This window comes from Eutrema salsugineum, unplaced genomic scaffold (genome assembly GCF_000478725.1).
Source record: "Eutrema salsugineum unplaced genomic scaffold, Eutsalg1_0 scaffold_2, whole genome shotgun sequence".
Classification (NCBI taxonomy): Eukaryota; Viridiplantae; Streptophyta; class Magnoliopsida; order Brassicales; family Brassicaceae; genus Eutrema; species Eutrema salsugineum.
In genome coordinates this window covers 19,922,285-19,938,614 of record NW_006256829.1, presented here as the reverse complement: position 1 = coordinate 19,938,614, position 16,330 = coordinate 19,922,285, and the positions used below count along the sequence as shown (strand labels likewise).

General features: G+C 35.1%; 1 protein-coding gene and 1 non-coding gene across 2 annotated transcripts; one reads left to right on the top strand and one right to left on the bottom strand.

The window, feature by feature from the left end:
• The first annotated feature begins 2,991 nt into the window (after positions 1-2,991).
• On the top strand, positions 2,992-6,319 carry LOC112086674 (replication protein A 70 kDa DNA-binding subunit B-like). Its single transcript, XM_024155646.1, has 9 exons — positions 2,992-3,049; positions 3,167-3,307; positions 3,376-3,460; positions 3,552-3,687; positions 3,800-3,981; positions 4,089-4,212; positions 4,288-4,449; positions 4,540-4,639; positions 6,213-6,319. The coding sequence occupies exons 1-9, from the start codon at positions 2,992-2,994 to the stop codon at positions 6,317-6,319; spliced, it is 1,095 nt and encodes a 364-aa protein (XP_024011414.1).
• A 5,097-nt stretch (positions 6,320-11,416) lies between these two features.
• On the bottom strand, positions 11,417-11,523 carry LOC112086895. Its single transcript, XR_002899749.1, has one exon. It is a non-coding gene; the product is annotated as a small nucleolar RNA R71 (small nucleolar RNA).
• Between the last annotated feature and the right edge of the window lie 4,807 nt (positions 11,524-16,330).

Sequence of the window (16,330 nt, the reverse complement as noted above, 5' to 3'; positions counted from 1 at the left end):
GACCATAGAGAAAAGTTATGGAGGCGACGTGTTGTTGGTGACCCAGTCTCCAGGACTAGCTGAATGATAGTTTTCATAAGTTTTGATCTAGGGTTTTTTACGTATTAGTTTTATTTTTTAAAGCTTCGAATTGTGATTTAGTATGTCGTGTTTCTATATTTAAAATATATACATTTTATTGATAAAATTGATATAAGTTTTTATTTAATATGTCGTGTTTCTGTTGATACCGTGATAATACTAACTTATCATCGTGGATACTGATTATCCGCCAATTATTTGTCCGAATATTATAGAATTTATAATAAGGCAATACGATATAACAAAAATGTCAAATAGACAATTCGTAATGAAAAAAAAGAAAAATATTCAATATATCCTTTTATTCTGAAGTATGTATAAATAGTAAACCACATGTGATTACAATGGCACCTTCATAATATAGTCTTGAAGTTTTTATTCAAAGCACTTTTGCTAGAATTTGTCTTGCTTCTATTGAGGCTGTTGCTTTTGCTAGATGGCTTATTTCTTAAGTATTGCCACACATAAAAAATATGATCAAAATCTGTTTGGGATTTCTGATCTTGATCCAACAAAGCATATATGGAAAACGAAGTTGAAAGTCTTGCGTAAATTTAACCGATTTCCTGACCGTGACCGCACATTAGATTTTATAATGTGCGACTGGAAGATAAAATCCATAAATCAATTTTGTTTTAGTATTTGTAGTTTTAAATGTTTGATTTTTTTTTTTTTTTTTACAGGGACAAAAGATTTCTGTTACCGCACCGTTTGAATTTTATGATAAGTATTCTAACATATGTCAGGAGGGAGACTGGATACTTTTAATTAATTTTAATCTATTACCTGTCACCGGTGAGTTCAAGACAAGTACACATCCTTATATGACCCAGATTACAGTTGATACAACGTGTGCAAGCTCTTATACGCAAGATATCAATAGTTATTTTTCGTTTGCCGCTTACGAAGATATTATGAATGGGACTATTGATTTTAGTTTTTGTGTCGGTGAGTATTCAGTATATCTTTCTTAGTTTGCTGGCATTGTATGATTTTGTTTATTAATTGATGTTTTGAATTTTTACAAAACCAGATTTAATCGGTAAAATTGTCAATGTTGGAAGCTTTCACGATAGAATTAGATCTTTTGATTGTTCTACACATTCAATAGTAAGATTCGATCTCGAGAATGAAAGGTAATTTGTAAACGAGTATAATATTTTTTAAAAAATAAGTATACTAAAATACAATTTCTGTTTATATCAGTCTGATTGTTCTTTAATATGAGAATTTTAGGAAACGGCGTTTATCGTGTTTGTTGAAAGGTGATTACGCTGCAACGTATCTTCGAGAGTTTGAAGGATGTAAACAAGATTCCGTTATTTGCATCATGCGTTTTGCGAAAATAATTATTTGAAGAGGTATTTTGTTAGTTTTTGTTATGAGTTAAATGTATATTATATATGATAACTACCTTTTTTTTTGATAATACAGGATGTTTATTGGCTACTACATCATATGATTGCACACAAGTTATTCTGAATTCACGATGCTTTGAAGCCTATCAATTTAAATACTTGATATCTGGTCCTTAATAGATGATGATAATAGCTGTTTTTCTACATCGCGAATTTATAGTGTTTCTATATTAAATTTCTTAATTTAAATTTAAATTTTATGGTTTGTAATATTCATCGAGTTTTTCTAAATTAAGAAATTCTGATTTTATTGTCTCTATTGCAATGTCTACCAGTTACAAATTTTAATTTATAGTATTATGTATGAGATTTGATATTCTAAACTATTCTCAAATTTATTGGATCTCAAAGAATAGTACCTAAAGTGATTACATAAGAAAGTGATTATATAAATTAATTTAATCTCTATTCGTTGTTAAAATAATTATATATTAATTAAATCTCTATGCGTTGTCAAAATAATTTTTAATCTCTTTATTGTTTATTACTTTATTGTATTGAAGGATAATAATATCTTTATTGTTTATTACTTTATTCTGTTAAAGGATAATTTCTATAACGTTTTTAGGATTTCGTTATATTAATGAAAATATTCCTGTTTGCACTGTTCTATATTATCATATATATATATATAATTACTTTATTGTATTGAAGAATAATCTCTTTATTATTTAATTACTTTATTCTGTTAAATGATAGTTTCTATAATGTGTTTAGGATTTCGTTATATTAAAGAAAATATTCTTTATTATATATATATATATATATATGTATAATTACTTTATTGTATTGAAGGATAATAATCTCTTTATTGTTTATTACTTTGTTCTGTTAAAGGATAATTTTTATAGTGTGTTTAGAATTTCGTGATATTAATGAAAATATTCCTGTTTGCACTGTTTTGTATTATCATATATATATATATATATATATTCCTTTTATACTACATTGTCTATAATATAAAAATTATATAACTAGTTTAGGTATTTGGAAATATTTTTCTTATAATTTTTAGTGTTATCGTAAATTATTCCATTTTAAAGGTGTATATTCAATGAGTTTCCTTTATCTATAATCTTTAAAATACTAAATTTTATAACCTAATTATTTTATGTTATGGCGGTTCTTATACTATATATATACATACGTATTCTATTGAGTTACCTACAACTTTCTTCATTGTCTTAATACTTCCTTGGTCTTTGTTCGATGTCGATTTTTAAAAGAAAGTCGTCGATTTCGGTTCTCATTCGTAAGCTCAATCCAATTTCAGATAGCTATGTGATAAATGTTTCCCCGAAATTTTATCAAAAGATCTTGATAATAGTTATTTGATTGGTATGTTCAGTTATTTCATACTTTATTACCTTCGTTGTATTTGAATCTAATTCTTTTGTTTATATATATATATATATATATATATGTGTATTACATATAAATCTTGATTTTTTAGATATAATTGGTCATATCATTCGTGTTGGTCATGTTGAGAATGTTGTGGCTCAAGGAAAGCGACGTTTTCGACTCAAAGTATCTCTCAGAAATACAAGGTCAGTTCATTGTTTTTAACGTTATAATTATCCCCCATTAGTTCTCTTACATACCTTATTGTTGTGACTGATGGGTTGTTTTTTTCTTGCTTATATGAATATTATGTTTGATGTTAGTCTTTTTATGTATCAGTGATCTACAGCTACAGTGTACTCTCTGGGGTGATTATGCGAAACAAGTGTCTGATTATGTTAAGCGTAACTCTGCATCAGTTGTTTTGATTTTGATCAGACTTGCTTGCATCAAAGAGTATCGTGGTCCGTTTTTGACTTAGTTTTCTTAACGTTGTTATTTGTTAATATTCAATTAGTGATTTTTTATATAGGTGAGGTTAGTGTTTCGAATGCATTCAATACGACTCTCATCTTGATGGATCCAGTAACAACATACGCAACTAGATTTCGATCAGAGTATGTCCCTTTTAATATTTTTAATATATATTGGGTTAATTGTACAAAACATTTAGCGTCATTTTCACAATTGTTAATTCGTTTGTTCTAGGTTGCCAAATGATAGATATATACTTACATCAGTCGAAGAGGAAGCTTCTAAGGATTCTGATGAGGTTTTGATGGAGGATTTTTTTGGTGATAATATCTATAGGAGAACGTTAGATGGTGTTCACAATGCCAGCAGGGTATATCTTTTTGTTTTATCTTCTTCTTTTTTTTTTGTTGTAACTTTTTTTTTATTTAATTTATTAATTTGATATGTTTCTGATATGTTCGGGATGTAAGTGTGATTTGTAGGTTGGCAAGTACGTGATATTGGTTAGTGTGACTTCGATAGGCAATAGTAATAGTTGGTATTACATTGCATGCAAAACTTGCAATAAAAAGGTTTATCCGATTCCACAGAAGACCAGTGATACTAGCCCTTCTTTGTGGAAATGTGTGAACTGTTTGAAAAATGTTTCAGATGTCACTGTTTGGTAAACATTCTTATGTTTTTATATAGTAAGAATAACAAATTAAATTTATATTGATGATATTTTTAGAGTATTGTATAATGAGAACTGATTTCTTTTGTTGTTTGTAGCTTTTTCCTTATGTTGAATGTCACCGATGGCGATGGTGGTTTGGCAGTCTTTCTTCTTTTTGATCAATATGCTCAAAGGTTACTTAAGAAGACAGCTGAAGAAGTTTACGAAGAGTTAGATGGGGTATGTTTTATATAGTTTTGTACTTTTATTAACGTATATTTGTAGTATTTTAATTTTTTTTTTTTAATGGCGAAGGATGATTCATCTGCTCTTCCGACTACTTTAAGAGAGTTATCTGGCAAGGAGTTTCTTTTCAGACTATCAGTGTCCGATGATAATATTAACAAGATTAAAACTTCATTTGTTATTGACAAGTTTACGACAGAGGACCATTTATTTGAAATCTTCCGTGATCAGGTCTATTCACGGGTATGAGTTTTTGATATATTAATTAATGAGATTTTCAGTCTATACTTTATTTGTCTGAGATAATATTCCTGTTTGTAGGCACCAATTTCTTTGTCAAGTTCTATAGAAGAATCCGAAAGTTCTCCTATCTCGCCAGCTATTCCAGTCTCAAAAAGGATGAATGCTGATATCAGTGGAGGTTCTAATTCATCATCTAGACCAACGAGGAAAGGAAAAAAATCATAATGTTGATCGTATAACATCGTTATATGATTCATTGGGTCTTGATTTCGTATTTTTATGTTTCTTTATTAAGGATTTATTACTTAGACTATTTATTTATTTTTATTTTTCGTTGGTGTTATAAATTTGGTTTAAATAAAACTTGAGATATTTTTTATTGGCGTTGTATTGTCATGATTTGAATTGGGTTTGTTCCATCGATGATATACTTGATAATTTTATATATGAGAAAAATATTCAACGATAAATCAAAATAATTTTTTTTAATTAATTATGTTATATGAAATGATAAATACATGACATAATCATCAATATATACAGTCAAACTTTCTATACGCTTATCATATATATAAGTTTTTTCATTTGTAGTTTACTTTTAAGATTCCATTTAATACAATCGTTTTATATGTTTGTTATTCAGAGAATTCATAATGTTGGAAAATTATCTTCAATATATCTGTATTTCTTGCGTGTCTACGATTCTGTATTTTGTCGATAGGTTTAATTGATTAAACAGAAGAATTTTGTGGCATGCACTAGCTTGATGTGATGTTTGTATACTGATGAAACTATTATATTTTTTGATTATTTTTGACTCGGTATGCTCGCGTATCTCGCTTGCGTGTATGCTTAGTAAACCAGATGCAATTAGATTTTATTCTCTCATATTGCATGCTGCAAATGTCTCGAAAAAATATATTAACAAATGAAAAGACGCCTTTGACAGACAATTTTGTCATTTAAAATAAAATCTATAAATAAATTAGTTTTTATTTTAATAATACATATTCAATGTTGTATGTTTGCATAAATTTATTGGGTTGAAAAAGGAAATAACTGTCTAGAATGTAACGCGTATATATATGTGTTCTCTTTACTTCTTTTTTTTTACTTTTCCTTTTGTGTTCTTGACAGAGAAAAAAAAATGTTTGATGTTGTTGATATCTCTAGGTTAGATTATTACAGAACCGGCGGTGAAGTTCGTGTGCAAGTTGTTTGACTCTGGAAGAATGTAAATTTCTTTGGTGATACAATTGAGATGATTCTCGCTGACGATCAGGTATTTCATTATGTATTTGTTATTTCTTTATATACTTCAGAGGGTTGTTTTTAAAAGCAATTTTTCTTTTGGATTTTTACACTTTATCTTATGCGAAATCGATCTTAGGGTCATCGTAGCGCTGCAACTGTCATGCCTGATGAAATCCCTCTGCATGGACCTGTACTTAAACAAGGTTACTGGTTTAGGGTTTGTCGATTCGTTGTTAAGAAGGCTAGTGGTTCGATCTGCATAACCGTAAACAGGCATCGGTTTATTTTCGGATCTCATACGGTCGTGATTCCTATCTCTCCAGTAACCCATAATCTACACTTGCGTCTCAATTGCACACGCTTCTTTGATATCGTGACTTGCGGATTAGATTTTGGGTTTTTAATTGGTAATATTGGTAACCATTTGTTAGTTTTGTGACAATTTTAGTATAATATATCGTTTTGTTAATATCACTTTTTTTTTGTATCCGATATAGATGTAATGGGAACCGTGTTGAAGATGGGTGATCTCTGTGAGATCAACAGCGATGCTTATGAGGATAATGCAACATATGTTCGATTCGAACTTCTTGACGCAGGGTAAGATCTATGAGTTTATATTCATATGTCGTTTGTTTATGCAAAAAAAAAAAAAAAAAAAACAATGTATCATTTTGGTTTTATGACATCTAAACTGGAAGAACCTTTTTTGTTCTATTTTAATCAATTATGAGAGATTGTGTATTGCCATGTATCGTCCGCGAGAATTTGGCTAAGAATCTGCATAGTGTTTATCAACGTAATCAAAGTGAATCAGTGGTGTTTGTGCTGAGGTTTTGGAAGATGACTAATGGTCAAGGTAGGTTTTTATTCGTTTTTTTAGTATTTTAGAATAGCTAATCTTGCATTCTTCTAATTCTGATTCGTAAAATTAATGATAGGTGTTGATAAGAATTCAGTTGTCCTGTGCTCTTACCCTCCTTGCTCTGATTTCCTGTGTAATCCTGTTGATGACGAGATTGACGATTTCAGGGCTAAGTAAATATTAAATTTAATTTTTCTTTATTGACATATTTTGTTAGTTGATTTTAGATATATTGATCTAACATATCGATTTTTTTTTTTTTGTAGGCGATACCACCTTAACTAATGCACCATCGATGGAATGTCAATTCCTTATCTTTCTTTTTAATGTTTGTAAAAATATTATATTATGATACTTATTAAGTGATATTGGTTGTTGTCTAATCTACAATTTCGGTTTGACTCTATGCATACTGCATTATGTCTTATTTATATTATCAATGTTATGAATGATTATGTCTTATTTATATTATGAATGTTATGAATGTTATTAATGATATCATTACATTGTCTTTAGTGTCTAGAATAAATCCATATATCAATGGTTTTGTAGTGTTTTCATCTTTTTGGTGATGTATGGTGATTTGAAAAGTTGATTTGTAAACTATAGTCTACTCAAAGGGCTAAGTATTCATTGCGTTTTTGAAAAAATATCTGACAACTTCTGATAGATTTGAATTGATGGATATCTATAGTTTTTGATATATGTATATCTATAATATTTGGTAGATGTTTATCTCCCATATACAATAAACTTATCGAAAACATAAATTTAAAATACTAACTAATATTATGATTTTATGTAATATATATATATATATATATTTAGATGTTATATATGATAAACTAAAATTTGTTATTTAATGACTGATGCACTGACTGCGACAGTTATTCTAATTTCAAAAAAAAATTATTTGGTTTTTATATACTGTATTTCCTCGATTTAGTCCTTTATTTTTCTGGTATATTGTTTATTCTGGTGTGTATATATTCAATAAATTGTAAAAATTTTAACATAGAATAGCTTCCCCAAAATAATTTTTTTTTTGTAGAGAACCTTTTCTAAAAAGCGTTTATGGTTTTGTTGGTATTATGACAGCCTAGATAGAATATTGTTGGTATTATGACAGCCTAGATAGAATATTTTCGGTCAGTCTTTCGTTGATATACCTATATTCTGATAATACAAAATATTAATATTAATAATTTATTAATAATTTAGTATATTAATATCTGTTAATCGAGTATTGTAAACTACTTATTATTATTACATTTTCGGTAATGATTATCTCTTTACAGAATATATGGCTTATGGGAATCGTTTATCGTTTACATGCGGTTTAGGCATTAATATTATCTATATAATCAAAAATGTTAAAATTGAATATTTATATAATTAAAAATGTTTAAAGTACTAAAACCCTAAATTTGTAACATTATATATATATATATGTATATGTATTCATGTCCATTAGGTTAATTCATCGTCCTAGGTCTATTGTTTCGTTGCGTCTCTTCTAATGGAGTTTCCAGGTTTTTTATTCTTATTTCGTTTAATTTGTAGCCTATTTTTAGTCATCACACAATTCTCTCAAATCTTTATTTGTTATTCTTCACATTGAGAATCTGAGATGATGACTTTTTCTTGGTATATAAGAGTTTCTTTCTTATTTTTGTGGATTTCTAATAGACAATGATTTTCATGGAAGAGGCAAAGTGGAGATTCTACCTTTTCTTTTACCTCCCTCAAACAACGTTTTCTCATCGGACCTAGATTTACCAGTTTCAAAAACAAAAACTAAGTTTTCAGCTTGGATGGTGTGTAACCAGGACTCTCCTAATGCCCGAGAGCTCTTATACTCTGAAATACCGAAAGACTTTGTTTGGGATCGTATATGAAAACTTTGGAAGCCACGTATTTGTTCTACGTTAAGTAGGTTTATGGTTGATCGTTGTAGCGTTGATGATGGTGAGCTTTACTACCTGCGTCTTTTGTTGGATGTCGTGAGAGGACCACGTTCTTATGAAGATATCAGGACTGTTTAAGGTGTTGTTTATCCTACATTCAAAGATGCATGCAAAGAATTGTCTTTGATTTGATGAATTTCGTCAAACTTTTTTTTTCATATGAAGTTTGTGTTTTAAACACTGATCCATTTATATCATGGAATAGTTCATTATTTTTTTTTATAGTTGTAACTTTCGGGAATTATTAATATGAATCATATTTATTATATGGCTAAGCTAACGAGTTTTATTTATCTTATGAACAATATAAGCTAATAAGTTATGTTTAGAAAAGGAAATAATATATATATAAATTGTTTAATATGATCAAATAAACTAAAGAATATGTTAAACCTTTAAAAACTCTTTGATGCTTTACAAATATATATTCTCATATTTAATACTTTTACACATTACCAAACGTTTTTTTTTTAGTATTATGATATGTTCATAATTTGCATCATTTAGGTTGTATATTTCATTCCAAATCATATCTTATTTCATGCATTTTAGGTCCTTAGGGTTTGTTTTAGGACTTAGGAGTTGCATTAGGTCCCAATGAGTCTTTGCATGTTTTGAGTGTTTATCAGATGTATTTGGAGCTATTTGGAGTTGGAGAGATGGATCTAGGAAGAGAAATGGCAACCAGGACTTGAAAGATGGTGAAAATGGGTTTTGGAGGTTCTCGGCCATTTTTGCGTACCGCAGGAAGGTTTTCTCGGCCATTCTCACGTACCGCGGGTGGATTCCTCGGCCAAAACGCGTACCGGCTAATGAATTTCTCAGCCAAAATCTTCGGGTGCAGATACATTTCCAAAATGGCCTGTCCGGGGAACCTTCCGGTCCGATTCAGCTGTCGGGTGCTTCATCAAAGTTGGAGAAGATTGGATCAAAATTCCAGATCAAGTAGAATTCGGACACGTGAGCAGAGAGTTAAGCTCGTCGGAAGGAACTCCTGTATCGCTGCCGTTTTGGACCGACCCGATGAGCTCAGAAGAATGCGAAGGACGGTGCACTTCCAGACCGATTCAGTTTACGGGGCCTTCATCAGAATCCTAGATATTTGAGTCTTCTTTCCAGAACGTTTGAGATCATTCAATTCGGAGCTGTGAGTAAGAAGATAACGTTTCCTGAATGGACACACGTCTAGAAGCCTCTTTCTGATCGTGTCAATGCACTACGAAGACGAGCCCTCCAGGAAACCTTCCACTTCCCAAGCGCCGAATCTTCATTCACCAAAGTTGAAGATGTATGAGTCTTCTGTCCTCTGAAATCGGAATCACACAATTCGGACCAATATCCTGGAAGTTACGCCTCCCGGATGCAAAGTGGTCCAAGCTGCTCTGAATGCTGCGAGGTAGTCTTGCGACTTGGTTAACTCGCAAGCCTGAAGATGAATGCCTGGAAGTTGATGCTGCGAGTTGAAAAGTGCGGGTAAGCTATCACTGGATAAGGTCTGAGGCTCCCGAGCAAAAAAATGCTAAGTCCACAATCGTGCGATTTAGGCATGCGAGTTGGCCGCGCTTGGAACTAAGCCGCACGATCACTCGCAATCTACACCGACTTGAGCCTGCCACCTGGGACTAAGGGATGACCAAGTCGCACATTTACTTTCCCCAGATTTCGCCTTGGTCATGCGGGTTGAAGAAGAAGAAGATCAAGCCGCACAAAGACTCGCAAAACACATCTACTTGGGCGTGCGGCTAAGACCAAAGGATTCAAGCCTCACAAGAGGGTTTCTTCATCTGTGCGACTTGGGCATGCGACCTGGGAGACACTTGACCAAAAGAATACCAGGCACACAAATCTCTGTGGATTCGATCCCTAAATACTGCAACTGATTAGCTGTGCACTTGCGGCTTTCTTTTGTTTTGTTAAGGGTAAAACTTGTTCCCTCACGTAGTTGACACACTCAGCACCGCATCAAGTTTTTGGCGCCGTTGCCGGGGATTTGTTTCGCTGCCTTTTGCTATTTTCTTGTTTTAACTTCTGTTCTAGACACCTGATCTCTAGTTCTTTCTTAAAGTTTTCCTGAACTATCTTTCCCTTCTTTTGCCTTTCTCTGAATTGCATGAATACCAGGCGTAGACCTGCAGGAGACATTCCAATTCTAGACGAGATAGACGGACACGAAAGAGAACTTCGAAGACTTAGACGAACGCAAGGAATGGCCAACGACGACCAGCCTGGAGATCCAATTAATCGAAATTTAAATATGGACCAAGACGGGTCCGAACATGGAGAAAATGAAGAGAATGATTACATAGAAGGTGATCATGCTCGACAAGATGGAGAGGAGGATGAGGTTCTTCTAAGAAACCACCAGAACCGAGAGAGAGAACGACATGAAGACCTTGATCCACCCATCAATGTAGCCGATGGTGACCACCCAGCAATGCAGCCAAATGAACGCATTCACCGCCCCATTCCGCCAACAAATCAACACCGAAGACAAGCCAGGAACCATCGCATAGCTGATTTTGATGCACCTACTCAAAATTTTCAGAATCGATCTGCGATTCAAGTACCATTTCCAAACCGGAATGAGTTTGAATTCAAGCCTCAAATCATCTCATTGGTGAAGCAAAACCAGTTCCATGGAGTTCCTTCTGAGCATCCAATGGACCATATCGAGCTTTTTGAAGAAATTTGCAGCATGATGAGAACAAACCAAGTTCCACCTGACTATTTAAAATGTAAGTTGTTCCCTTTTTCATTAGCAGATAAAGCTCACCATTGGTTGAAGTCTTTGCCTGCAGGATCGATTACTAATTAGGAAGAATGTAGAACTGCTTTCCTGAACCACTTCTACACTAAGTCAAGGTCGAACAATTTGAGAACGAAGATCTCAACCTTTCAACAAGGGCCAACTGAATCTTTCTATGAAGCTTGGGAACGTTTTAAGGAGTATGAACGTGATTGCCCTCATCATGGATTTCATGGATCAAGCCTGCTGAGCACATTTTACCGAGGTTTGCAACCAAAATACAAACTTTCACTTGATACAGCTAGCAATGGAGATTTTGGGCAAAAGACGATAACCCAAGGGAGAGCTCTCATCGAAAATTTGGCTCAAGCCAATAGCAATGACTGTCCTGAATATGATCGATCAATGAAGCAAGCTGGAACAGACAACAAGGAGATAACCGAGTTGAAGAACATGGTGAGCCAGCTTCTGAAGAGCAACAATCGCCCGATCCATGCCTGTGAAACCAACAATGGCGCAGAAGAGGAAGGACCTGGAGATATCGATCACATTAATCAAGCATTTCAAGAAGAAGATGTGAACTACGTAGGAGCACTCGTGCCATACCAGAATCGCTCCAACAACAACTTCCAGAATGCAAAATTACAACAATCTCTCTTACCGCAATCCAAATGTGGAGAGTCCTCAAGATCAGTACTACCCACCTCAGCAAAAAATCCTTCCAAAACAAGTTTCAAAGTGGAGACTTTGGAGGAATAGTACCATATCAACCGCGACAGCCATATAACTACCAAGGTACGGGTTTTAACAATCAATTTGTACAACAGCAGGGAGTCACGACGAACCAACTAGCTTCACAAATCGGTAGACTTGAACAGTCAATCCAACAGCTCGTTATGACGAACGAAAAAGCATCTAAAGACGTGAACGTGAAAGTAGACTGCATGTACAATGATCTGAATGGTAAGTTTGAATCTTTATCTTCGCACGTAAAGAAGTTAGATGTGCAAGTCGCCCAAACAGCCGACTCTATGAAGAGGCAAAGTGGAGTTCTTCCAGGAAGAGTTGAAGATAACCCTAAGAAGTTTTGCAACGCCATAACAACATTGCCCGAAGAAGAGTCCGGAACCGATGGAAAGAAAGAAGAAACCCCAATCTTTATACCACTGTACAAGGATATCGATCCCAAGCAGCCACCGTTTAAGGTACCCGAACGATCACCGTTTCAAAGGCTTAGCAAAGCCGATGATCCGGGACGTTTTGTTTTCCAATGTTTCATTTCAGGAATCAAGTTTACAGACTGCTTGTGCGATTCCGGAGCCAATGTCAACATCATGTCTAAGACATTTGCCAAAAAATTGGGCATAAAAACCTTAAAGACATCGACGGTTAAGGTTATTTTGGAGATTCATCTCAAAAAGATACTGAAGGGGCGATTCATGATCTACAAGTTCTAGTGGGAGATAAGATTGTTCCAGCAGATTTCCAAGTCCTGGAGATGGATAAAGACAAGGAGAGGCCACTCATTTTTGGGAGACCATTCCTAGCTACAGTAGGAGCAATTATCGATCACCCAAACCGGCATGCTGTTTTCCTCAATGTGGACAGAAAAAGGTACTATCCTACTATCTTAGATGAATTTCCAAGTAAAGGAAACAGGCCAAAAGAGAAAGAAAAGGAGTAGCCGAAAGCTTTTGCAAAGATCAAGATCATCATTCCACCAGATGCAACGGAAACTAGTGAGGACCAAATCCAGGAGCTGATCGAAAACACAAAAAGGGTTCTGAACAACATTAAAGTCCGAAAGAAGATTAAAGGTAAGAAGACTTCTCTTCAAGGAGAAGAATTAAAACCTCCACCAACCGGAAGTGATAAAGGCACATCAAGTGGAGTGCCATTCAAATCAGCCTGATTCCTCATGCTTACGTCGAGCTAAACGACTTAAAACAAAAGCGCTTAATCGGAGGCAACCCATTTAGGTACTCTTTCTTTTAGTTTTCTTTTCCTTTTTAGAATTTATGCTTTATTTTTCTTTTTAAGTTTTAGGTATTTTATAAAACAAAAAAAAACACAAAAAAAAAATCATAAAATTAGAAAAACCAAGGAGAAAAAGGTAGGTCTTTAGCTGCTCGGCCCGGCAAAGACGAGAAGATTGAAAAATAGGCCGCATGAGGAAGACCCGCGGTCGCAACAGACGGGACCGCGGCAAACGGTGCATCGACCACGGCACCGTGAATGTGACCGCGGCCGAGCCCTCATCCACCGCGGTCGCGCGTCTCCTGACCGCGGCTGTTGGTCGTTGAGATGGTTCCGCGGATTTCTGCTGATTCCCGGTGTTGCCTGGTGTTTGCCTGGTGATTCCCGGTGTTGCCTGGTGATTCCCGGTGTTGCCTGGTGATTCCCGGTGTTGCCTGGTGATTCCCGGTTTTGCCTGGTGATTTCCGGTATTTCCCGAAATGTTCCCGGTAAAACCCAAAAAGATCCTCCGTAAGCTTTAAACTTTCCTAATGTGCAAACAAGAAAAGGTAAGTTCCCGTAAACTTAAAAATTTCCAGAAATTTTCCGTTTTTGCTTCAAAAAAACGCTTTTTAAAGAAAAGAAACAAACTTTTTGGATCAAAGCTCTTTCTTCTCTTCTCTTCCAAAAAAAAAAAAAAAACTTAGAGATTTATGAGAAAGAACACATTTTTCAGCTCTTAAGCTTTTTAAGAGATTTTTGGCTCAAACCTCACTCTTTTTCAAAGCTGATTTCAATTCTTCCATCAATTCTCTCTTTCAAGCAAGGTATGAACCTCAAACTCACCATTCTTACTCGATTTTGAACTTAGGGTTTTCTTTAAAAACCCAGAATCTTGGTCTATTGATGGTGGAAATAGCTTAAGAATGATAGATTATCCATTTAGGTTATCTAAAAATCGATTTTAGCACCTAGCTTAAGAGGAATTGAGATTTTTGAAATTTGGATTCTTCATGCTTCATAAAAATCGAATTTGGAACAGCAAAATTGATGAATTTGATTTAGTCTTGTGTGATTAGTGATTAGTATTGGGTAATCTTTAGAATTCACATGGAAATTGCTCATAAAAACCGATTTTTAGAAGATTTCTATGTTGAGGACATCAAAAATCCGAGTTCAGTCATGAACTACTTGATTTCTCTGATTTAATATCAATTTTGTTTGCTAATAGTTTTAATTAATCTCTTTATACTAGTATTAGTATAACAGATCTTAATGTGTTAAAATTAGCATCCAAATTCACTCCTTTTTTCCAAGAATCATTTCATTTTGCAGAAAATAGATGAAACCAGATCCCGAAGGCGCCGTCGAACTGGTGACAGCTTCGATGACATTCCCGACGATGCTACTCTGGGAGAGTACATGCTGAACCAAGCCAGACCGAGAAGAAGAAGCTATGTGATGAGATTGCTCCAGCACTCAAGAGAAACACGAGCACCTCCCGACCTTCACAGATTCGATACATTGGGAGGGAGACAAACCCGAGAGTGGACTATGCGAGGCGTTTCAAGAAGCTGAACATCAAACCCACGCCTTGCATTGATTATCATACACTCGAGATGCTTGGAATCAGAGAGGATGTAATCTGGTACATCGATGCACTTAAGCTGAGACCCTACTTGGAGCTGAACCTTCCGACTTATCCTGAGCTAGTCTGTGAGCTTTTAGCGACCGTTACACTCCACCACACGAAGAGGAGGAACCCAAGAGCATCAGATGGCATCTTGTCATTCTCCATCCGCGGACAGCCTTATTCTCTCACCATTTCCAAGGTTTGTGAAGCTCTTAAGCTTCCGTCCACAGATGACATCTACCTTGAAGATGAACCTGATCTTAACCTATGGAGAGAGATGGGTCATGGAGCTTACGATAGTGGGAGATCTAAGTCAGCCCTTCTTAGCCACCCAGCAGTGAGAGTTGTGCACAAACTCTTAGCACACACGATCTTCTCTAGAGCCAACATGGGAGGTGTCTTGAAGACTGAGCTCATTACACTTCAGATTCCGTTTATGGATGATCCACGACTTGCCTGCTTTGCCTGGATCATATCGCAGAATATGGTAAAGGTGAAGCATGATTTACATGGTTGCGATGACGCTACTCCAGCTTTCGGGAGTGCTATTACAGCAATACTACAGGCTGTAGGATTCGATTTCTCATCTGACGAACCACTTCCCGATGTCTGGTATGATCGACTTTATCTCTCTCGCGATCACACTATCTCTCGCGCCGATTTCGATCCAGACAGGTTTGGTTACAAGTATTGCACTGGCACCGAGGAGCACCGAGTCCGCTTACCTTCAGCGTCTATCCCGAGATTGTGCAATGGAGGACGCCCTCGATGGACTCCGGAATCCGATGATTTTCTGCCATCCGAACCTCGCCTACCATTCACCATTGGCCAGTACATAGTGGCCAAGGCGAGGCGTGATGCAGCTGCGGCCCGTGCTCATTTTCAGCCATCCATTCCGACCGGCCACGCCTCATCATCTATATCATCACACACTCATTCCGATCTGGAGTGCAGAGTTGAGAGACAGGGACGACGCTTTGAGCGCGTTGTCACCTTCTTACAGGAGCAGCACCAGTTCACAAACGACACTTCGGAGGATGAGTGATTGATCAGCACTTCACTACCATCACGGTTCTATCATCATTTTCTTTTCTTTTCTTTTCTTTTATCTTATTTTATCTTATTTTGCTTTTATTCACCATCTTTTCACCAACTTTTTCACACTGGGGACAGTGTGATTTAAGTCTGGGGTAGGATGTCTATCCGTACTAATTATTTTCCTGCTTTTGCTTTTAAATTTCAAGTACTTTTTAAATTTTAATATGTAACCTATTCGACATTAAGTATTTTTCAGGAATGTTTGACGCAAAACTATGATGATTTAGACCTGCACACTTCTACACTATGCATGATAGCTCATTTGTGGCTAGCACTAGACTAGGCTTTAGCTAGAGTACTTGCACTACGAACTCCCACCAGAGGACTTCTATCCATGGAGATTCTTTATG

Bases quoted from the DNA above. Each gene is read 5' to 3' on its own strand.
- LOC112086674 (XM_024155646.1), top strand. From the start codon at position 2,992: ATGTTGTGGCTCAAGGAAAGCGACGTTTTCGACTCAAAGTATCTCTCA. The intron at 3,461-3,551 runs GTATGTCCCTTT...CGTTTGTTCTAG, and splicing joins GCAACTAGATTTCGATCAGA to GTTGCCAAATGATAGATATA. The intron at 3,688-3,799 runs GTATATCTTTTT...TGTGATTTGTAG, and splicing joins GTGTTCACAATGCCAGCAGG to GTTGGCAAGTACGTGATATT.